Source organism: Labrus mixtus, chromosome 7 (assembly GCF_963584025.1).
Source record: "Labrus mixtus chromosome 7, fLabMix1.1, whole genome shotgun sequence".
Classification (NCBI taxonomy): domain Eukaryota; kingdom Metazoa; phylum Chordata; class Actinopteri; order Labriformes; family Labridae; genus Labrus; species Labrus mixtus.
This window is the reverse complement of record NC_083618.1, coordinates 2,599,903-2,624,690: the sequence shown is the minus strand read 5'-3', so window position 1 is coordinate 2,624,690 and position 24,788 is coordinate 2,599,903. Positions and strand designations below refer to the sequence as shown.

Below are 24,788 nucleotides of genomic sequence, written 5' to 3'. Positions count from 1 at the left end.
GTGTGTGTGTGTTTGTGTATTTGAGTCACATCAGCTAGCTCAAAAATTGATTATTCAGCAGGAATATACCAAGAGGTGAGAGGAGGGAGCATGCATGTGTCAGAAACAAATAAAATGAGGTAGAAGGGAGAGTGAAGGAAGGACGGCAAGGAGGCATATGGATGTGTGCAGAGGGGCAGATCATTTTGCATTAAAGGTGAGCAGGAGACGGGGCGAAACAGACACAGAGGCAGAGAGAATAATTGAGATCAAGTATTCCCATCTGCACCTTTATTATTCACAAGCTCACACTCACACAGACGTTCATCGCACATGCAATAATTCTGCAATCATGGATGGATGCACATACCCACACACACACAAATATGTATATACAAAGGAGAGGGTTTCCTCTTCCTGGTAGTTGCTCAGTAATTGTTTGTGTCATGTCTTCCCAGGACCCCCTTAAGCAAGCGAGCAAGCAGTGTGTAGAGCAGGGGATGGGAATGAGGGAAGAAGTGGAGCGGTGAGATGAACAGAGGGTGAGGCAGGAAGCAGGAGAGAAAAACATAACCCTGGATAGAGAGGCTCCTCATATTGAATGGAAATATATGGAAATGCACTCTGCCTTTGGCAAAGCACACTTTGGATAGAGGGCGGGCTACTTCTTAGAAGAGGCAAAATGGCGAGAAATTACAAGTGTACACCAGAAAGAAAGCAGGAGGTGTAAGCTTTGATTATATACTGCCATGTTGCTGAGAGTTTGTGTTTTCTGCGTGCAATTTTGTCATTACACAGCGTGTCTTTGTTTGTGCATGTGTGTTGATTTCAGAGCTTGTGAAGACGAGGCGTTGACCTTGATAGCAGGCGTTTCTGTCATCACTTAACCCTTCCTGTGTCAAACACAACAAACACATACTTTATTATAAGACTGTCAGGTGTATTTAACCACAATGAGTATCAACAAAAATGTTTTCCATTAAATACAAATCACCAAAATCTGTCACGACATCTGTCACAGAATATTTGTTGTGTTTACTTTCGTCAATCAGATATCTTCATGTCCAAACCAGAATATTTCTAATTTAAGAAATAAGTTCTGGAGCTGTTTTATTTGCATTTCATATACAGTACATTCAATGAGTTTGTTTAGCTTACATTTTTTAACTTTGAAAAAAGGTTTTGCAGCCAAAAAATGTAGTCCTTAAAGTCTTTCTATGTGATTTTTCACACTTAAATGTAATATAAATCAAGTATATCCTCTGAAAATAACTCTGTGAGTCATGACTGTCTACAATGGGTGTAACACCCGAGTCCCACTGTCTGTGATGCTTTCAGAGTTTTCAGAGTCCTATCTTCAGTTTGTTTACATCGCCTGGACGGCCGGCTGACTCCTCCCCTCGTGTATAAAAGTTGTTTAATTGAGGGACTAGAGAAAAGAAGAATAACATACTGTACTCACTGATTAACTGTGTTTCTAGATCACGCTCATTTCAGGTAAATTTACATGCAGTGTGAAGATACGAGAATAATAAAGATGATTAGCATGCTAACACAACAATGCACCATGAGTTGTTTTGGTTTCATGCTGTTGCTCAAGGGCGACATCTACTGGATCAAAAAATCACATATAAAGCCTTTAACTCAAGGTGTCAAGATTTGGTTCTGGTATGGTTCAGAAACATAGGTACTTTAATGCATCATACAAGACATTGTCTCTGTCTCCTGCCCAGGGACTACTGACATAAATTAGCTTATAGCTAACTCTGGTCGAGTACACTGTCCCTTTCAAAATCACCAAATAGAATATGACAAGTATAATAAAACACACATCTCATTATAGACTAAATGTGATAGACACTCTGAAGTTGTTTACATCTGGAAATCGACCTCTGCAATCATTTTTTAGGCGTCTACATCCACACTTGCATACACATAGTTAAAACTATTTTGTATGTATCTAAGCACCTCCTGGTGGATGGAGTCTTCCTCTTTTTCTTGTCTACCTCCCACTCCACTTTCACTCTGTATTTGTCCTGCTTTCTCCTCTTCTTTTTTAGCCCTTTCCACTGTTACTGATCTATCTTAGAGTGTCTGTAAGCTGACAACATTGTGACTTTTCATGAATTCCAAGTGGCTTGAGTCTAGTCTTGCTGAGGCAGTAAATTTCACAATCTCTTGCGCTGTAATTGTCAACACCAGATTTATAGTAGTTTTGAGACAACATTAAGAAAAAAGACTCATATTGCACATATTCAATTTTACTGCATTTTTTAAAAACACATTAGCAAATACGACCTTAGTGTCTATAACCTACATTTTTCCTCTCCTGTTATCTCATTTATTGTCCTCTCCTCCTTCTTCTCTTTTTCACTTTTTGTCTTGCTTCCCCCCTTTTCTTTTCCCCGTTGACCCCCGGCAATCTCCTCTCCTTTCCTCTCCTCTCTCTAGTGTCTGTATGGCTGCTACGTCCACTCCTCCATCATCCCCACCTTCCATCGTAGATGCTATTGGCTGCTGCAGGTAAGCCCACCCCCCTTCCCCATCCTTCCTTTTTTCCCCAAGTTTATTCAATTACAAAACACAAGGATTTGTAGAGCTTTTATTTTTTATTTACAGTTGAATATTTGTTAGTTACAACATCATGGTTTCCACATTAAGCCATACTGCGAGGAAATGTGTTTTATATTATCTGCTTTGTCTTTTATTCTTTCCGTTAAAATGTATTTTCCAACAGAAAACTAACCAAAAGTTGACTGTAACTTCGTGGGTACAGCACACTATAGAACCATGACTTACAGAGAGCATCAAGGACTCGGGCTCTGCTCTCTATGTGGTCCTTTCCCAGAAAAACACCCTGGGGCTACAAACAATACACACCAACACACTCATGCACAGGTGTCCCATGTGTATAAAAGCATGTTGTTTTTCATAGAGATGTTGGATTCACTCTATTGCTCTGGTGAGATATGCCAGAGAGTAGCTCTCACACACACACACACACACACACACACACACACACACACACACACACACACACACACACACACACACACATCCCTCACTCTTTTTTTCACCATGCAAGAGCTGGCCACCAGGACAGCATCATCTGCAGACGACAGGTTACATGATGAATCTTAACAAATGTGCATATATTCACACTGCCTCTCTCTTTTCAACTCTGTTCATTTCAAAGCAAATATTGAAAACCAAGCAATGTTCATTTCATTTCAAGTAGGGAAATGCATACATATTAATATATTCCTCACCAGGATTTTCCTGCATAATTTGTCACATTGAATTTACAAGGACATTCCAGCCATCGGCCATAAATTGAATTTGCCCAAACCACATAAATTTATTTTTTCCACAATCCTCTTCCAGTTAGACTCGTGCAGTCTGAAAATTATAAAAGGGAATTCTCCTTGTTTTTATCTGAGGTAATGTAATTTTCTGCTCTTTGCGCAAATATCAAAACACATCAGTGAATATGATCATAAATCAGTGTGTGAGTGCTGTTGCATGGCACAGTGTGGTGCTGTAGCAGCCCACTGTGCCATCCTCTTTTGGAAAGAATAGTGTTCCACCTCAGCAGGTCCTCCCCCTCACCTGAGTCCGTCTACTGAATCTTTCATCAAGAGGAGCTTCTCTCTCTCTCTCTCTCTCTCTCTCTCTCTCTCTCTCTCGATTTCTCTCGTGTTTGCACCTCACACACACACACACACACACACACACACACACACACACACACACACACACACAGATGTATGTGAACGCACCAGTTGAATCATTCATAGGGTGGAAATTCCATAGGTCCACTGGTGGCCTACAGTATAGTGAGAACCACCTGGAGACCACTCTCTCTATCTCTCTCTCTCTCTGTCTCTCTCTCTCTCTCTCTAAGTCCATCACACACACAAACACACATGCAGACTCTCCCACAGGCCTCTGCAGGGTCAGAGAGAGTGATGAGTGGGCTTGAGCTGTTAAATCTTTTATGGGCAGGTGAGGGAATCTTATCCGACACGGTATGTCTGACCTCCCCCCCTGACCTCCACGTTTCCTCCCGCTTTCCTTCTCCATTTTCCCCCCTCTCTTCTCCCTCGCGCTGTAAAATAGACTCATCACTTTATTCTCTTTCTCCCTCATGCTGGGAGAACATGACAATAAATTAATGAAGAATGTTTAACTGATGCCATGTCAATGCATGTCTTTGTGTTTTCCTGTGCTGTAGAATCCAGACATCGTGCTGGTGCACTACCTGAATGTACCAGCAGTGGACGATAGCGGGAAGCCATGTGGTCCTGTCCTCTGCTCCATCAACACAGACAGGAAGGAGTGGGCCAAGTGGAGCAAGGAGGAGCTCATTGGACAACTCAAACCCATGTGTGAGTTAGAGTAACTGTCATTTGAGCACTCACCTTCCTCCTACACTCCAGCGCTCATGTTCCAGCCCTCACACTTTTCCTAAACCTGGGGCTGTGAGTCACCTTGGGTCCATAACAATACCTCTTGTCGTGGTGCAGTAATGATGAAAAGTATGATGACGTACCCTCGCCAAGCTACAAGATTATTATGTGTGAAACTAGTGTAGTAAAAATAAAGCTGATAATGTAGTTCATTGGCTTTCTTGTAGGTTTTGTAAACAACTTGGCTGCAGAATGGGGCGCAATCTGGAGCTCATCAGGTGAGACAACAAAATCAGCAGTTCAAAAATAGATGATATGAAACGTTCTCTCTAGTAGTAAAGAAAAATATATATGATCCTGGTGTGTTAATTATTTAGAAAAAAAAACGTTATTTAGATATCACTCATTGTAATTTTAAATCTTAACTCTTAAATATGACACTGGACTGCTAAAAGGTGTGTTCAGACATCAAGATTGTGACCGTGTTTCTATCTCAATTTTGTTTTAATAAAGATTTGGTTCACATTTTCTCTCTTGTTCAAATCAAACAAATCATCACAATTTAATAATATCTCTAATGACAACTTTGCTCTTCAATGTTCTCCAATGAAAAGATATTCAATACATGCACACCATTCAGACAAGACTGTTTTAGTTTTTTATTTAATTCATCTGTCAGCGCCATGCTGCCACCTAGAGGCAGAAACACATTTCACCCGAGAAACGGAGGAACAGAAAGAAAGACAGAGGTGCCTGAAATATCCAGCATGTATTATTCATAAATGAGCATCAGGGAGTAGATAACTGAAGTACACTCACTGATACACATGTGAAAAACACACACATATACACACAGACACACACACACACACACACACACACACACACACACACACACACACACACACACACACACACACACACACACACACACACACAGACTCAAGCACTCTTTCCCAATCTCCCCCATCCTTACCCCTCTTTTGATCTGGTTCAGAAGTGCATTTAAGGACAGCTGCCCAAAACTAAGTGCTTGTTGGCTGAAGTAGTACCTTGCCTTGCCACACACACACACACACACACACACACACACACACACACACACACTAACACACACACACACACACACACACACTAACACACACACAATCGTTTTCCCTTTGCTTTTCTACCTGCCCTATTTTGCTCACATAAGCAGAGTCTGTTTTTTTCTTTCCTAGCACTTCTCTAAATCATTTACCTAATCACTCTATGGTCATTCTGAGCCATTTATGGGCAATGTGTCTCTTACACTTATTTGTATTTTACTAAACATTGATTTTAGAAATCGCCTGAACATGAAGACATCTAATTTAAAGAGTGCAAACTCCCTCAGATGTTATTAAAGTGTGTAGCAAGAAAAGCATATTCAGCTATTTTGATAGGTGTAAGATTTTTATCATTTCAACTGTGTTCGAGATTTTAAATGATTCAAGGTTCAGCGCACCTTGTGAACACTAGAGGGCACCATTACCCATTGTCTAATGTATTTATGTGGAGTAAATGACTGACCTGATCAGATCAAAGGATAGAAAGTGAAGACATTATGCATCTAAAATCTGTTGTCTCCTTTGTTTCTTCTGTCAGGTGCTGGAAGCAGTCTGCATCAGAAATGTTCCAGTGTCAAGCAGCGCATCATCTCGTCCAAGCAGGAGTCAGGGGCAGCACCTGGAGGTGGAGCAGCAGTGGGCACAGGCGTTGCGGCGGCCCAAAGACTTGAGGAAGCAGATGGCACAGAAGTCCAGAATAGCGACGTGTCAGAAGGCCAGACGGAGCCCAGTCCTGGAGGAGGCAGGAGCAGAGCGGGCGGAGGAGGAGAGAGGAGGAATGGCAGGATAACCAAACCCTCCCTCCTCCCACAGAGCAGCATGGAAGTGTCCTCGTCCACCTCCACAAACCAGGTGGAGGTCCCTGACACCACCCAGAGCTCCCCATTGTCAATCACCAGCGACATGGCCGACAGCCCCGCCCTCGCCATCGGGGCCAGCTTGTCACAGAGCACAGCGGTGTTCATGTCTGAGGTCACCACGCTGACCGGGGATTCGGTTTACTCCGCTGGCCACACCCACCTGCTGGCGTCCACTCATGAGAGCACCGCCACTGGCATCCTGTTGGCTGTTCCCCCTGAAAACCAGAGGTTCGCTTCATTTCCTGGAGGGGTGGGATTAGGGGAGGGAGGAGAGTTGGTTCTGTCCAGCTCTCTGGACTCCAGTGGAGTCGGCATATCTGAGACCACAATGACGTTCGACCCCGACTGCTTCCTCAATAATCCCAAGCAGGGTCAGACGTACGGAGGGGGCGGGGGGAAGACTGAGGGGTGTAACGGTGACGATGGAGGACTCCACTGTTCCTCTAATGGCTTTGTCTACAACCAGACCCTCGTCAACAACATCAAGACAGAAGCTACGTCCCTGGAGCAGCCGCTGTCCGCTCAAAGCAGCTACGTAGGAGAAGGGACAGGCCTCAGCCCCAGCACCACCCTAGAGCAGATGGACTTTAGTGCTGTGATGTCATCAGCCTGCGTCCCAAGCCTGAGCCAGTCTGCGCACCACCCCTCACCGAGCCTCTTCCTCCAGACCTCCCCCCAGACAAGCGAGCCCTCCCAGCTGCAGACCAACGGTGCTGAGGCAACCCAGGAATCAGGCGAGGCTCAGGCGTTCATAGGCCTACCCACAGTGCCAACAGACTCTCCAGTATCCAACGGCGACCCACACACACACCTCCACCAAGCCAGCTCAGACCAGCAAGGCCTGTGTGTAAGGAATGGACAAGGAGGGGCGGTGGGCTCCTTTCCCCTGATGCCACAGGAAACAACTACCAACCAATTGGGCGGTAGGAGAAATCAGGAGGTCGGGGTCTTAGACAAGGCTTCTGAGAATGGAGGGGAGTTACTAATCAAGCCTGGAGACCCTCATGAGGCCTACACGAGTGTGGACACAGAGCACTACTTGCAACCCACAGATGAAAATGGAGGTGGAGAGGGGAACGGGGGAGGTGGTGGAGGGGGAGAAGGAGGGGGAAATGAAATTCTCTGTAATGGTGTGAGCTTGTCAGGGGCCAGCAGTTCAGTGGTGGCCAGTCCTCAGTCTATATCTGCTAGTGGAGGTATTGAGGGGCCACTCTATAGCTCCCCTCTCCCTCAGCAGGATGGGGGGGTGTCCGCTACAGCAACTGGGGCAGGAGCAGCCATCAGTCTGGAGGGCTTCGAGGCTTCTTTTGGAAGCCAGTTCTCTGATCTCATCAATGATTTCATCTCGGTCGAGGGCTCCGGAGGCGGGGTTGGGGCTGCAGTCACTGGGGTTCTGATGCCCCAGGAGGGGGCAGCGGGAGAAGAGCAGGGCACAGGAGCGGGCCACCTGCAGAGCTCAGAGGTGGAGCAGGGAGCTCTGGGACTGCTGCAGGAGACTGGGAGACTGTTTGGTGTAACAGACTACTCCCCAGAGTGGTCTTATCCAGAGGTTAGTAAACCCAATGTGATTATTGTTCATTATTTATTCATCGTTGTTCCCTTCAAGAAAAAAAAAAGAATCAGTGCCTCTACCAGTGCTGTGATTGACGGTGGCTTGTACTGATGCTAAACGCACAATTTGTAGTAAGGCCGCCAGCCCGGCTGTATGGTCATTAAGGAGTTAGAATATCTCACACTCAGCTGATTGGATTTTGATGAAATTTCAATAATACACTTATTCCCTTAGGTGGCTTCATTAATTTACCCATGTACCACTTATAATATCACACACAACAGTTTTGTCAAAGCATAGGGTTGAAATGTGTAGACTCATATCATCTTGCATACATTTTTTAATCCAAATTAAACGTTTAACTGTGTCAACATTTAGTGCAAAAAAACTTTGGAAGCTAAATGCATCTTTTAGAATTGCACATAATCAGCTCATATTTTGCTGCAACTTTCTTCCACAATCATCAGTGTTGCATCACACTGGTTATTTAAAAGTTTTGGGTTTCTTGAAAAAACACATCACAGTTTTTTCCTCCAAAGGCCTCAAGCATGATATCATAATATTTAAAATTGGTTAATCAGCAAAAATAAAGGACACCAAAAAAAAACAAAAAACAGCCAAATCCTTTTAATGGCTTTAAATATCACACAGTTATCATTGTTGTAAACTCATACCTCATGACGCCAACATTTTTAGAGAACAATATGTTGTTTATGTTTTATTTTTAGCTCCACTAGAGACAACATATGCCAGTGTTGTTTGGATGGTTCGAACAGCTTTGTTCTACTTGGATGTACGGAGTAAAACAGCCTCTGGGGGCTGCTACCAGGCCTCATAGCATCATGGATTTCTCATTAACAAAATAATATGCAGTTTGTATGGAGGCATGTTATATCATCTTTCAGTTTAGATTTATATAATGGAAAAACATAAATTTAGGCCACTGTATCTCTGGGGCAAAATCCAGATTTTTAATAGAAGCACATTAACAAGATAGACTGTGTACAATAGCACAAAAAAAGGACCACTGACTTTCATTCATTGTGATGCTCATTTCTTTTTGGTCACTTTTATCTGAACCTATGCTCAGAAGCAGTTTCCTGCAGACAAAGTGTGTGATATATGAGTGAAGCCTCTGTTTGTGTGCTGCAGGGTGGAGTGAAGGTTCTGATCACAGGGCCGTGGTTGGAGTCGAGTAGTGAGTACAGCTGTCTCTTTGACCACATCAGTGTCCCTGCTGCCCTCATACAGCCCGGGGTGCTGCGCTGTTACTGTCCAGGTAACACACTTCTTTTACACAAAACACATCCATCAGCTAACACAGAAATACACTTTCCTTTATTTTATTATTTAAAACTTTATCTCACTAATCCTTACAATAAACAGATTCTTTCAAAACGCTTTACTCTAGCACACAAAGTGAGTCTAACCCTGCTTTCAGACTGGCTGTGTGACAGCTCGGTTTTCTTTTCAGTGGGCATGTTAACAAGTCAGAGCTTTCAAAACAGCCGCGCCTGAGCAGTGCGTATCACACGAGTGTCTGATGTGCAGAAAATCTGGAGAATAGTAGTCTTGCCTATTTTTAGCAAGAGCTGTGCGAGGTCCTCAGCAAGAATAGACAGTGAAATGATTTGTGGAGAGCTTTATTGCGCTTGTACAAGCAACATGTCTCTCTACATATAGTTAGAATATTTGAGAGGCATGAAAGGGGAAAAGCCCAAGCCAGCTTTTCTGCAGAGAAAGCCCCTTGTTGTACACAACGCTTTATACTGAAGTTGTTCCAGGACAGTAGTTGTTATTCCAGTTACTCTCAAGATAACTCACTGGGTTCCCCACAAAACTTTATTTGGAGTAAAACAAATTCACAAATCGCAGTAGGCTATAAGTACGTTTTTTAATTAATGAAATACCGGGTTCAGTGTGATAGGCTGTATTTCTTCTGGTACAAAATCTCTGTCTTCCTCGCTCTGTTTTGTCCTCTGCTTGGAGAGTTGTTGCCCTGTATGTATAGTAAGTACTGGTTAATAAGGTAAATAAGTCCCTTTTCTGATAAGCCCAGCCCCTGAAACGTGTATAAAAGCACCTTACACAACCTTTGAATATTGCAGTCTGGAGCGGGCCTTACATCTGCACATCTTCATCTGGAGATGTTAGCACATTTATAAAAGAAGATAAATACATACAATATAAAATTGTACATTGTGAGCAGGCCCACTAAGAGGTTGGCAAACACTGCAGAGTTCTGCTAAGAGATGTGTTTTGGGATGGTATAGATTGATACACGATTCACATCCTGCTAAGTTATCAGGCAGGGTAAACCTGAAAGGCAGAGAGTCTCTTACAGACATAAAGGACAAAAAGCAGGACAAGACATTCACAGTTCACACAGCGTAATGTGCTGTCCTGGAGTTATTGCTTTGACAGATTTGTCTTGACTGTCTAATCCATTGCCTGTTGTCTGTTTGCAGCGCACGATACAGGTCTGGTGATGCTGCAGGTAGCTATGGGTGGTGAGGTTATCTCTTCCTCTGTGGTGTTTGAATACAAGGCGCGTGACCTTCCAGCCCTGCCATCCTCTCAGCATGATTGGCTGTCCCTCGATGGTAAGAACACTTGTGAGTGTTTTTTTTTTGAGCATGCACAGTTACACTCTACACTGTGTGGTGTTGTTCATTCAATAAAAAGCATAAACTGTAAAAAGAAATGTACTTATACATACTGTATCTGTTTCATTGTGTTGCATGTTTTATGTAAAACTTAAACTGTATTAATATTACTATATACTATATTATCATATTATATACACTTCTTTTTTTTTACCATATATTATTTTTGATTTAACCCATACAGGTTTTACATAAACCAGGCCTTTGACATTATTCATATAAAACTTCCAGAAATCCTCTTGTGTCTGCATGTTGCTGTCATTGTGTTGCCTCTCTATTTGATGCCCTTGCATGCTGTGAGATGTTTTGTCTGAAGCAACAGCACACAGACATGACTTGTTTTCCTCTTTGCTCGGCTGCATCTTTTTTTCCCTATTTATTCCCCATAGGCCTGTATGCAGATTACTTCAAAAAGTAATCTAATCTGGGAATTTTCGACACACGTAATGTGAAAGGTGTATGTGAGTGCAAACTGTGCTTTTCACCTTCACATAACTTTTTAATAAGGCAGTCATGTAGTCTATCACATGTGGTCATATGTTGGAGATAAATCAGTTTCAGCTATCAAATTATTTTGTTAAGAGGCGTAAAAACGCTCTTGTGAGAGCTCAATGATAGTGAATCAAATTAAAACATATTGTGCAAGTTGTTAGAGGACAATTGAGTCAACTCTGGGGGATTTGCAAATATCCGCACTGTGCCGCGGGGGTTAGCTTTTGTGTGCAAATAGATCTCCTGATGAAATTGCAGCTCGGAAACACGCGGGTCTCCTCAGCGAGGCATGTCCTGGGTTACTCCGTGTTCGCCCCCGTCTATGCGTTGCGCAATGCGGCAATGCGGCTCTACAGTCACAGCAGGCTGGCTGTTTGCTGGAGTGAAGGGCAAGGACATCGAGGCACAATCGACTTGATCCAGTTGACAGTCGAACTGTTGGGCACCCCCTGGCACTGTGCTGCTTCGCGGACGCTATATATAGCCTCGGCTTTGTTTGGCTTTCAACGATGATAGACCTGGATATGTGCCGTTGTTATTTTCACTCTGCAACTTAGTGTGGCCTCGAATTAACATCAGAGGCTCATTATTGGACAAACAGACAGATATAAACAGTGTTTAGCAAATATACGTCAGCAGATGTATTTGTCACATGACATTGTTCCAGTTTAGGCTATGTGCTTTCTATTGTTGTGCCGATGACGAGCGAGCATCCCGCAGCTCCGAGTCTGGCGGGCCGATTTGAAGCGTGTCTGCTGCTCTTCCAGACACAACGTGCGCGCTCTCTCTCTCTCCCTCTCTCCCTCTCTCTCTCCCTCTCTCTCTCCCTCTCTCTCTCTCTCTCTGCACTTAGTTGTGTTTTGCTCGCTCGGAGTAGCAATGTGTGAGCCTCCCTCTTCAAACTAACGCGGTTGAGCAGAAGCGGGAACAAAGAGAGCAGCAGATAGAGAGAGACTCGCTGGTTGGGTTCGTAGCTTATTTAATTTTAAAAGCGATGATTACTTCAAAACGCGCTTCTTTAACAGGCTGTTCAGGTCCGTGTTGTTTGGGGCAAGTCGTTCGTTGTCATGCTGCTGTAGATGGATGTGGATATATGCCTGTTGTCTAAATATCGAAAACGACTTTTACATTTCATGTCTCAGTCAAAGTATGTGCAGCAGCCTACATGTGGTGCACAGTGTGTTTCGAAGGTAGACAAAGGGAAAGGGAGAAAAAGCCACAAGTCCTCGCGTTGTTTGAACTACAAAGCCTACTGGACTCATTTTGCAGACCTGATCACAGTGGCGTGTTGTGTCTTGTGTAACGCGCTGTTCAGTTTCAGCACCACCGGGGGTGGACAGCGCCAATTTACCCATGAACAACAACATGAAAAGAGGGCAATCAGGATCCTACAGAGGCCCGGATAATGACAGGCCTTTAAGTGCAGGCATGAATACAATTGAATCAAATATATATTTATGTTTCTATATAATTATGTTTACTACTAAGCTTCATTATATTGACTAGTGACAATCTGAATCATTTTCCAATAAGCATAATCTGTTTAAGCCTTGCTTTGTTTTGTCACCATGTTTGTAAGTGGTGAGAACCAGTGCATGTATTTATTTAGTGGAGAAGAACAAATAAACACATGGCTATATATTTACCTGGAAATCAAAAGTTTTTATAGCTGGTTAGTTAAGCCACAGGTGCCCAAAAAAACTTTTAAGTACTCATTAACTTAACTTAACTTAAGCAACCGTTAAAACATATTTTTTAATGTTCAGTTATAATCCATAAGCTTCATTTGTAGCTTTCAATGTAATGTGTGAAAGTAGCAATAGGACCTTTCAGCCCCAAACAATAATATAAAATATTTTTAAATACATGCTCAATACATGCTAAAGGCATGTTGAAAACATGTTTATGTGTCTTTATACAACAATGGAGAAAACATTTTTATTTTGTGTTTGGCAGCTAAATAGTGTTTTGCTGTCTTCCAAATACTGTGCTCCTCTTCTTACTGGTCGGTGTAGTGGGAGGAGTCAGAGCCTTTGTATTGCTATCCTGGCACCTCCTTTCAAGCTCTGTTTGCTTGCCGCCTGTTGCAGACAGCAGTAAGAAAAAATACGAGTGAATGAGAAGCGAGAATTAGAATCTGAACGAGAGAGCAGCAGGTAGGATGACAAAATGTGCACTGCAGCAAAAACTGCAGCAGCAGTGAAACAAAGGGTCACATTTACATACAGCCTTGCCATAGTTACACATTTTCGCATAAACACAAACGCACACACACACACACACACACACACACACACACACACACACACACACACACACACACACACAGGCAAACACATACAATTAACTTGGTTCCAAAGTTCCTATTTATTGAGCTCCTGAAAGAAGAGCTTGTCTCTCTAAGCCTCTATAAGTAGGAAGTACCAAAATTCTAGCCAGTGCTTACAGCTCCATGAATCCTGGGTCATTTCTGCAGATACCCAGTTCAGGATGTCCATCCTGGAGCGTCTGGAGCAGATGGAACAGAGGATGGCTGAGATAACCAATCAGAACCCCAGCTCAGAAACCATGGCAACCAAGGGTGGTGGAGCAGAAGGAGGAGGAGCCACAGATCAGCAGTCTCAAGTAAGGCAGAAGGAAGTGATTTAGTTTTTTTTGTTTGAACATTTTTTTTAAACATGTTCAAGTGAGCAGTACAACTAAACAAGACATGGAACAAATTGTTTAGTTTATAAAAATTGAATGTATCATTCAATGAGATTACATTTGAATGACGCAGGTTTGATGGTTAACATTGCTAGAGTTCATCAAACCTTTCAGCATTTTATGAACCCAGACTGAAACACTCATAACAGTAGCCAAATACATACAACATAATACAATCAGGAAAACAACTACCACAACTTCAGATTAAGAGATGTGTTGAATCCCATCTTTTGTATTGTCTGACATAGTTTTCATATAATTGGACAGCCAAAAACACATTATGATAAACTATCCTCTGCTAGTTTTTAATAGCCATTTGTTGATCTTTAATTCCTTCATTTAAAAACAAGGAGAACTTTTGCAATCAGTTTTGACAATAATAATTTAAATATGAGAGGTCAATTTCTTTTAATTCCATCTCCGATCTTCCAGATTGCCCCTGATCAGGGTTCGTTCGAGGGTCGCGTGGTGGTCGTGTGTGAGAAGATGATGTCTCAGCCGTGCTGGGCCACTTCTAATCAGCTCGTCCACAGTAAAAACTCCAGAGGAATGACCTTACTGCATCTGGCTGCGGCTCAGGGCTATGCGGGACTCATTCAGACACTTATCCGCTGGCGGTGAGTAACAAACAATCATTATACAAACTCATGAATGCACAGACCGCGCCAGTTAATTCCACTTTTATGTGTCTGCAGCACAAAGCATGCTGACAGTATTGACCTGGAGCTGGAGGTGGATCCTCTCAACGTGGACCACTTCTCGTGCACTCCACTGGTGAGTGATCATTACTTCTGCATGGTCTTATGAGTGTATCTGTCTTTTTCCATGCTTGTGTGTGATTTTTTTTTTCCTTTGGTCTTCTCAGATGTGGGCATGTGCTCTAGGGCATACAGAGGCAGCATTGGTGCTTTATCAGTGGGACCCGAGAGCTTTGGCTATTCCTGATTCACTGGGACGCCTGCCACTCAACATCGCCCGATCTCGGGGCCACACTCGATTGGCCGAGCTCTTGGAGCAGCTGCAACAGAGTCCTCAAGCTCAGGGTCAGCCTGGTGACACTTGGATGGACAGGTGGAGAGGAGAGCCACAGACAAGCGGAATAGGCAACAACCCTACCCAAAACGCTAACCCAGGTGTGAAAGCCTGACATGTTCTCTTTCGTCTTCTATAAAAGACGATTTGCACATTTGCTGATATAGTTTTTGAACGAAACCTCTCAACTGCTTGCCTGCCAATTATTCCTGTTGCAGAAATGGTCATGCACATAATCCCTATTTAAACTAAATTATATTATTTTGGATGTTTATTCACACTAGCAGGCATGATATGATGTATTTATAATAGAGCTTTAGAGGTACGTTGTAGGTGGTTTTGTTATCTTTGCTCAAAGCGAGGCTAGCTGTTCACCTGTTTTGCAAGTCTGTATACTAATGCTGAGCCACTTCAAACTGTCAACTTCATCTAAATGTTTACCTTATATAAGAAATGCATCATTCTTCTCCTCTAACTTTAAGCAAGTTTTTCCAAAAGTGTCAAACTTTTATTTAAAATGAAGTTTGAACATTTGAACAGTAACATGTCATCATAGTTACTCACAATAATTGGCACACCTCAGTCTAGGCAGTCTGAAATTGAAAAAGTAAAATTATGAAAAATCTCTACTTTATATAGATGTAAATTTGGAATATTACATTTTTATGTTAGGGCTAAACTTCCCTATAATATGTAAGCACACCAAAGGTGGTAGAACAAATTTTGTAATTTTCCGTTGATTTTCCAGAGCTGAGGAGAGCCAAGCCAGAAAGCCAGCCGGAAAACCAGAGCTGGAGCCAAGCAGGACACAGAGCTCAACAGGGAGAAGAGGGAGGCCCGCCCCCAGCCAAGAGACTCAAACCAAACACAGACACCCAGCAACAGCTTGATAACTCAACCCCTGGCACCCAATCCCTCAACACCATCCTCAACTCGCCCCCGAGTCATAACCCTCAAGGTCCTCTCCTCCCAAACACCACACAAACTCAAACCTCCAACCTCAGCTGTCAAAACACACCTCCTGCCAGCTCCAGCCATAACCGGTCGCAGCTCCCCAGTGCTCCATTCTCCCACCTGCAGGCCAGGATAGGGGGGTCTGAAAGGGGCACCAGGTGGAGGCAGACTCTGGGGCAGCGAAGCCTGGCCAGGAGGATTCTAGGAAAAGAACGACTGGCCATTCACCTGCGGCGAAGAGTGTTGTCTGACAGGGGAGAGGAGACAGAGCTGCTGACATTTCAGGATAATGCAGAGGACCTGCAGGTAAGGGGAGTGAATGTGTGTCTGAGAGATGTTGGGAGAGGTTGTTTTCTTAAACCATTTGAGGTGTGTCATCAGCATAATAATTAACCTATATGCAGATTATAGATCATTTTTCATTCTAAGGAAAGCAGGTGATACGAATCTGAGATAACACCTGCTCTGCATGTTTTGCAGATGGATATTACGATGCTAGCTGATCATATCCTGGAAGCCTCAAATGGTCGGCTAAAGCAGGAGGATATGGAGACTGAAACTGACTCCGGAAGGATGAGGATCAGCAGCGATGTCAGATTACTGTCTGGTTTTCTTGCTGAGGTGGAGAGGTGAGGGCTAGGAGCTTCCTGAATGTACTAGATTCACTTTACCTTACCTATCAAACAGTGCTCATCATTTTAATTATGAAACTTTTGTTCCTATCTTTTGCTTTGTCAGGTTTCTAAAGTCCAAGTCCCATTCTCCAAGCCCCAAAACAAACTCTCACTCAGGGTCTGAGGATCCGCAAAGTCCTCAGGCTAGACAAGCCCTCCCCTCGCCCTTTGATTGGAGCTCCTTCCTCTGTGCAGCTATGGAAGAGGAGAGGTTGAAAAGTGACTCCTCCTGTCTAACCATGACTGAGACCGAACAGGGGGAGCTGTATGAGACCATCAGGCATGCTCTGCACTTCCTAAGAAAACACAAGGTAAACCTAAAGTTCACCGCTTGCACACGTGGAATTAGTTCAAATGACCTCCTCTATATTAGTCATGAAGTACAATCACTGGAGAAAGCTGAAGATGACTATTCGCTATTAATCATATTTTGATGTCTCTGCACTCAGGGTCCCATTCAGGAACAACGCAAAGAGATTGCAGCAGTGATTCAGCGCTGCTATAAGAGATACAAGCAGGTAAGCGTTAGTGACATGCAGCTAGTAGCTGCTATCATGTCAGGTTAACCTACATTTAAGTCCGGAGTTAAAATGTAACAAACAAAAAACAAACAACAGAATGAATGTATGTGATCACTGAAAGAGCGCTTTTAAGTAACATTAAAAAAACATCATTTAGGTTATTTTGGATTTCTGCTCAACTTTATTGTTTATAAGCAGATCATATTAGTAAGCTGAACTCATAATGAACATATCTTAAATAAAACACAAGGCTCAATAATGTTATTCTCCACATGCTATTTTATTAAAAAATTGAATTATAAAGATGGCTAATGTCCAAAATTCTGTTTAATACTTGAGTGAACACATTTTAGTTTTTGCTTCTAACTGCTTGTCATAAGGCATCATGGACATGTATGAGTGTGTGAAGCATGTAGATCAGTGTACAAGCTCTTGGCCTGTGATCAATCTGTAGTTCAAGGTTTTTGCAGAGGGAAACATGACGGATTCTGAGCACTTTCAGAACACAACAGTTATTGTAACAATTGATATATAATTGCTCACATATATCCAGTGGAAGTCCTTTCTTTGTCAGTTAATCTTTGAGTTTATCCAAAAAGTGTATCTTATTGTTCTTCGGTTAGTTATTTATCTGTCCGGCCTGTATTTAAGAATACATTTGGATACATGTGCATAAATGATTCCACATTGAAAATGTACATTTGTGGCATTCAAAGAGTTTACAACATGCAGTAATATTTACAACATCTGTCTCTTTTCTCAGTATGCACTTTATAAAAGGATGACCCTGGCAGCCATCCTGATCCAGAGCCGTTTCCGGAGTTTCCATGAGCAGAGGAAGTTCCAACAAAGTCGTAGAGCAGCGGTCCTCATCCAGCAATATTACCGCTCCTATAGACACTCCCTCGGGTACTCATAGATGCATACACACACACACACACACACACACACACACACACACACACACACACACACACACACACACACACACACACACACACACTGATTTCTCAAAATTTTGTTTAAAAAAATTCTCACTCCTGTGTCTTCGCTTGCAGCAGCCTCCTAACGAAAAAACAGAACCAGGCTGCTCGAAAGATCCTTAGGTTCCTTCTCCGATGCCGCCACAGGTGAGGCATACAATTTATTCAGTCAACATCAAACACCACTGCACACACACACACACACACACACACACACACACATTCAAGGACACAACAATACACATTACACACACACACACACACACACACACACACACACTTACAGCCCACTGCCACATGTGCACTCTCTACACTGGTGCTAATAGTTGGTGTTGTTTTACTGTTCCTGTGAAGCCCCTTGATGGACCATAGGCCTCTGAAACGGGTGAGTCTTCTCCCCCTCCCTCTCTCCGGCTGATGCCTGTTTTTGCATGTCAGCGGAGGGAGGGGGGAAGGAGATCCTGGCTTTTTCATCCTCCCCTCTCTATCCCTCCCTCTCTCCTCTTCCCTCCTTTACTCCCTGTCTCGCTCCCTTTCTCTACCTGAGGTACTGCTGAATGACGTCGGTCCTCATGCATGATTGACAGATAGATAGAGAAAGGATTCCTGCATATGTTCTTCATGGGGGCATGTTCTGACTTGACATTACTAGAGGACTTTTAAATGTCTTGCTTGGGCTGCCAGTCTCTTTTTTTTTGCCTTGTTGGGTGGGGAGGATAACAAGATGGAGAGAGTGTATGCACTGGGGTGGGATCCGCAGGGTATTTGTTAAACAACTTTTACTGTTGCTCCAAGAATTTGCTTTTGTATATAAAATGGAGAAAAATAAAAAACCATGCAGTTACATCCACAGGCCACACAAATCTGTCTCTCTGAGTGTTTATCTTATATGTGTTTGTGCTTTTTCACCAGGGTCAGAGAGCAGAGAAAGGCCAGGGGTCCTGAGAGCCCATCGCCAGGCTCCATACACAGCCCTCTCAGCCTGTGAGCAATCTATAAACCCTCCTCTCCTTCATCCTCTCCCTTCTTTCACCTTCCAGAAATCTCCCCTTTTTTCTTTTTTTCCCATTCCCCAGCCCCTTCCCCTAACCTTGCTCTCCCCTCCCCTCCCTTATTTTTTCTCACCCTCTTTCCCCTCTTCTCTCAAGAGGGACAAAAAACTCTTCCCAGACAGACTGAGGACAGGATAGGTGTCCATCATGGCAGCTCAGACAGACAGACTGCTGGGTGGAGCCCAGGGACCTGGCTCCGCCCACAGCACTGATCCTCCTCCACAGTTTCACTGGGAGGCCATCACATTAACCTCATGGCATTCTTTGCACTCTTCATGGGTATGTTTCTTTGCAAAAGAAAGTGGACGAGTCAGACAGAAGAGGAGGCAGAGGAAGCGCCTGACGCCGACATCCTGCCGTTTGTGGCAGCAACCGGATGTGCTGAAAGGCTACGACGAGGAACAGCTGGCTCAACGTAAAGGCTACTTTGACATGCAGAAAATATACAAAACCTTTTTTTTGAGTTTTGTATCTAGACAGCGATCCATGAAAGAATAAGAAAACATAAACCAAAAAACTCACTTCTATGTTGCATTTGCATGCAAGATTTTTTCGCAAATTCCTCCCCTCCATTATCCCACAGAGCTATAGCGGCGACTCATTCAGCTAATTCAGTATATCACAGTACCACCAACCACTCTGACTCACAGGCTTACAAAACCTATTAATCAGTCACCCGACCAAAAGGGGAGGAACTGCACTTGAATGTAAGAGGGGCATTGTTAGATAAAGGGTGGGGGTCTGAATAACGATGTCTTAATTTGTTACATGGACTTTGTATGGAGTCGTTCGCAGAGGCGGCACTTTGCTCGCCTGCCGTGGTGTGTTCAATGTGTTTGTTCAATTCAATGCATGTGTTTGAGCCACGAGCTCCTGCATGCTTGCCAAACTGCTTTAGTGTTGTTTCTTTTGTATTTCTATGTGTAGTTGTGTCTCACTTACGTCCTCATCAACTTATCCTTGCCCTGTGTAATGTGAACTGTGTAAGGACAAATGTCTTATTTCGGGTGCTTTTTTTAAAACTTTATTTATTTAAGGGTCTGATTATTTATTTAATTGGCTCAAGACTGGGTTAAGCTTGAGACTGGTTTTCCCCCCTTGTGTGGTAAAATATGACATGTTCCAATGGTTAAATGTCTCTGTTAGTTTGTTCTTTGCGTGAACCTCTAAATCCTGACTGTGGATTTGAGGAGAGAGTCACATACCATTGCCTTGACTTCTTCTTGACTCTGAGAGGTCTCTATGCTTGCTCTGTACAGGACATGGGTCCTATACCTGCCCCTATACAGGGCATTGGTCCCCATATTAGCCCATATGGGCAATAAAATCCATATTTTGGACTATTGCATATTCCTGTATATAAACTGACGAGGTAAGGGGATACGAGGACCCTGAAACTTTTTCATAAGAGGACTGTATTTAAGATTATAAATTATTTTACTCCCATAATGAGAACTTAAGACAGAGACCTGGGTACACAGGATGGCTGTATTGCTTGTAAATAATGTAGATATTACAGAGTAATGTGCATGAGATTTAAGACAAAGAAACAGCAAAAAGAACATGTTAGTGGCTATGGACTGTGAGAGGATTTTAACTGCTTCACTTTAAGAGTATCCAGTATAAGTGTTACTGAAAAGAACATTTTGTTCAAGCATGCAACTGAAAAATCTAACGTTAGAAATATAAGTGGGAAAACAAAGTTAGCTGAAACAATGACCTTTCAGACAAAAACATTTACACATTCTGTGCTTTTGTTTCTTGGCTAGCAAAAATTAAACCCTTTTGCCAGTAGTGCCAATTATTATGAATGCTATTTTGCCTAATAATATGTTATGTTGGGTAAACCAACACCCAAAAGATATCAGTAAGATCCACAGAGGCAACACACAGACCATAAACAGTAGACGAGACCTAGAACTAGTTCAAATGTAGACCTACTACAAGTTAAAGGCAGACTTACAGTATGTGTAGACGGTGATACAAGACGTTGATGCAAGTGTGTAAATGATACTAATGGTGATGAGGATGATGAAGGTTATTTTACTATGAATGCAATGAATGATGATCCAAAAAAAAGGGAAGAGGGCGCTACATTCTTGAAAATGTGGTTGTGCTTCAGCAACATCCTAGCTTTTATCAGGACCATTTCTCACACCTACAGCGGATCCAGCCTGGCCTCCAGTCAAAGCTCTCCATCTTCAAACAGAATGTCTCCTCCACACTTTTTACATATCAGTTGATCCTTCTTTCCTTCTCATTGTCACTGCCATTACTGTACGACGTGTACTTCTGGAAAGCTCTGTTTAGAAAGTGCCTGCTCAATAACAGAAAGCTAATATCAGGAAATATCTATTGTATGTCCTCCAAAAAAAGGGGTTGCCAGTTTACCTGTTTATTTTCCTAAATTGTGTGTCAAAAAAAAAATGAACTTGACAGTGTGAAACTTGATCTGAGTCTAAGCTGGAAGCTCTAATTTGTCATTGGTATGAATGAATCCTCATGGCCTGGTTGATGCTATGTGTTGCTTTATGAGACAAACCAGTAATTATTACAGTATCACTTTTTGCCCTACTTGTGTGTCAGTCCTGCAGTATTAGAACAAAAGGACCATCTCAGTGTATGAAAAGCACTGTCAAGTCTAGTCTATTACGTAACCTAGTGTCCCCTCTTGGAAGAAGACTTGCTTTTTTTTCTGTCCTTTTTTTCTGTTTTTTCCTCAGAAATAGTTTTGCAGCATTTAAACAAAAAGCGTAACAGTTTTCCAGAGGATGAAATAGCTGTCATACACACCGTCTTTCTTTGTTGCTCCGTCACTCACTGTCTTTGACAGATATGCACATAAAAAAACATACATACACACGTCAAACAGGAATGTACACATTCAGACAAAATGTGCCACACTCTTTCTCTCTGTGCTTATGTCTTTGGGGAAAATGAAATCTCTCCCTTAGATTTTACTCAGGGTTGAAGAACAGGGAGACAGGATGTGGAGTGTGAGGATCGCTGATAAAGAGTTGTACGACTATTTGTGTTGACTGTGTACATTTGTGTGTGTGTATATGTATGTGTATGTATTTGTGTATGTTAGGGATTCTGCGGTATCTACAAATTACTTCTCAAGTCATGTTCTTGAGTGACGCACTTCTAAAAAAAAAAAATCCAGTCTCATGTTGTGAAGCGGCAAAGCGTCATCTTTTTGCTTCATCCAAGCTGCGTTTGCATCACTTTTTCTACAAGAATGTCCAAAACCCGTATTTTATAGGATTTTTTTTATGTAAACTAAATTCAAAGCAAGTAAGGAGTGATATTTCTATTTATACACTTGCTCTTGTCTTAAACGCACAAGACTCTTGATACAAATGACTCTTGAACACTGCAAAAATAAGCAACGGCCACGTATCACCTCGATTTTCGTAATTAAAAAGAAAACAAGTTCTAAGAGACAGTTCATTTGAAGATTTACAATTGGAAGATATCTCTAATTTGTGTTTGACATGTTTTCTGACTTTTCATCATACTGAGAGACAGCCATGGTCAGGACAGCGCTGTCAGGAGCATTCATGCTACAATTTCACTTGAACCTCCTCTTAAACTGCCCCTCCTCTCACATCAGCACAACTACAGCCACACAAAGGACACTCCTTTATATCTAGTATGCACACACAGACAAATATAAACACACTCCGGCGTTCAAACACTTGGGCTTATCAACTAACCAAAACACACATATTAACCTACACACGCAGACTGCAAAAATCTATCGGTATGTTCATGTTTTTGGAGAGGATGGTGACTGTAAAGAATAAAACAGTATGTAGAGTAGAAAAAGAAAAAATTCAAAAAAAGAAAGAAACATTTCAATAGTAGACAGCTGGTAGACATGCGCAGAGATGGCCTCTGTTCTCAGAAGTCCGCCTAAATGAATGGTATAACCTTTCAGGCCTTGTTTTGAGTGGGCGTGGCCAAACACCACATTGCATGCTAGAATGATAGACCCTTATAGATTATCTATGGCTAGACCTCTCCTTGCCTTCCTCCTCTCTCGCCCCATCTCCCCCTCCTCTCTCTCTCTCTCTCACATCCCCTGCTGTATTTCCCCCCTTTGCCTGCCGTTGTGTTCTCCATGCCTATCTCAGTCCTTCATTCCTCTTTTTTTTGTAGCCTAGTTTTTACTTTGTTTGTTTTACAAACGTGCATGCACAAGCATCACTAAATTGTTGATGTTTTTAAAAGAATATTTTGTTGCTGAGGCCATGCAAAGTGTTTTGAATATTGCCCTTATATGTGGAAAATGTCTTCTGAATGCTTTACATAATTTCTGCTGTAAAATGAAATCAGAATAAAAAGAAAATTTGCACTTTAACTTACTTTTTTGCCAGATATTTGTTTCTCCTGTAGTCATAATCTGTCTCCAATTATTGTCTGAAGTGTGCAATTTCTACATTTGTATTTCCTGCAAATACTTAATACAATATATTTCATGAAGTATTCTCTTGTTTGGTTTACAATGGCGTACAGCTTTTATTACTTCATGTTTAACAAGATGAAAAAGCATAAAGGTTTACGTTCAAACATCAAAGTGGACCTGTAACAAGAGATTTAAATTGAGATGGAAAACACAGTAGAGAGGCTGATCAACAGGGGGCCAAAGCTTCACCCTTTACTAAAAAACAAAGATAGGGTCATTCATGAACAACAATGTATGCATTTCTACCATTTATTTATGTTGGTTATTCTGAAGTTATGACATGTTTCACAGGAAGTAGACTTTGAGTAATTACCATAATATAAATCACCACATTTATTTAAAAAAAAGAAAATGTTCAAAATATGATGAAGCTACTATTAAAAGTTAATTTAAAAAAATGCAAACAACATAAAGAATTATTGTTTTGCCTTTAACTGTCACTTCAATATATTAAATAAATAAAGACCACTCTTATTTAAAATCTTTTTTTTATTTATTTCCATATTGAATGTGCTATACAACACTGGAAGCAGGGTTTAACTCGGTCTTATATTTCTGATTTGGCAAGAAGCTTTTTCCCTAAATTTGGTTTTATTATTTTAGTCTTGAATGCTTTTATCAGGCTGATATAAGAGTTGGTTCTTTGAACATGTAGAATTTGAGGATTTCTATGTAAATCATGGATGAAGATACTTCCAGTCTGAGCTCTTGTTTTGAAATAAAATAGTAATGAATGAAGTGAGTAATGTACAGATTTTATTGGGTGTATGATTATCTGTGAGGGTTGAATGAATAATGGTGTGATCAGGACACAAACACTTGAAGGAATCTTGGTGTTCATGTGTTACTTTTAATGACAGCTGTCCTGTTCTATCAGAAAGGTATCCTTAAATGAATTATTTCCCTGATTTCCGACTCTATCCACTATCCTATCTCTACAATAAAGGCACAAAAAGCCCCAAAATAAATTTAAAAAAAATAAATATATATATATATATATATATATTTTTTTTTTTTTTTTTAATTTATTTATTTATTTATTTTATTTACTTGACCTTCATTCTAATATAATGGTAGGGGAAACACTGGATGTCAGAGGAAACTCATTATTCATCTTGATTAATGTCCAGCTTTTGCATTTCTTTGTGTAAATATTTATTCTTTTTCACTAAGGATACTCTTTTAAAACAATTTTCATAGAAATGTTCCTGATAAGACTTCAGACACAAATGTTAGATTGAATGTAACAGTAAATCTGGTTTCAGGTATCCTTACTTTTTAATCCCCATCAGCTTCTTAATTGACATTTGATCTCCATCATTATAGTCACATTCATTTACAATGTGCAT

The 24,788-nt window shown here is 41.8% G+C and overlaps 1 protein-coding gene across 11 annotated transcripts in view; it reads left to right on the top strand.

Annotated features, from left to right (window-relative positions):
- Positions 1-23,334, top strand: part of LOC132977482 (calmodulin-binding transcription activator 1-like) — a 51,899-nt gene extending 28,565 nt beyond the window's left edge. The window contains exons 6-23 of one of the 11 annotated variants that reach the window (XM_061042078.1): positions 2,431-2,502; positions 4,214-4,367; positions 6,015-7,885; positions 9,041-9,167; positions 10,357-10,503; positions 13,523-13,671; positions 14,185-14,369; positions 14,448-14,526; positions 14,618-14,885; positions 15,533-16,044; positions 16,219-16,367; positions 16,477-16,723; positions 16,862-16,930; positions 17,697-17,842; positions 17,992-18,063; positions 18,271-18,301; positions 18,829-18,900; positions 19,065-23,334. In XM_061042078.1, the coding sequence (XP_060898061.1) occupies positions 2,431-2,502; positions 4,214-4,367; positions 6,015-7,885; positions 9,041-9,167; positions 10,357-10,503; positions 13,523-13,671; positions 14,185-14,369; positions 14,448-14,526; positions 14,618-14,885; positions 15,533-16,044; positions 16,219-16,367; positions 16,477-16,723; positions 16,862-16,930; positions 17,697-17,842; positions 17,992-18,063; positions 18,271-18,301; positions 18,829-18,861 (4,311 nt within the window). In that variant the 3' untranslated portion in view covers positions 18,862-18,900; positions 19,065-23,334. Of the gene's footprint in view, positions 1-2,430; positions 2,503-4,213; positions 4,368-6,014; positions 7,886-9,040; positions 9,168-10,356; positions 10,504-13,522; positions 13,672-14,184; positions 14,370-14,447; positions 14,527-14,617; positions 14,886-15,532; positions 16,045-16,218; positions 16,368-16,476; positions 16,724-16,861; positions 16,931-17,696; positions 17,843-17,991; positions 18,064-18,270; positions 18,302-18,828 lie in introns of all 11 variants that reach the window. The other 10 variants (XM_061042074.1, XM_061042073.1, XM_061042079.1 and 7 more) reach the window with 10 other exon arrangements.
- Positions 23,335-24,788: the final 1,454 nt, after the last annotated feature.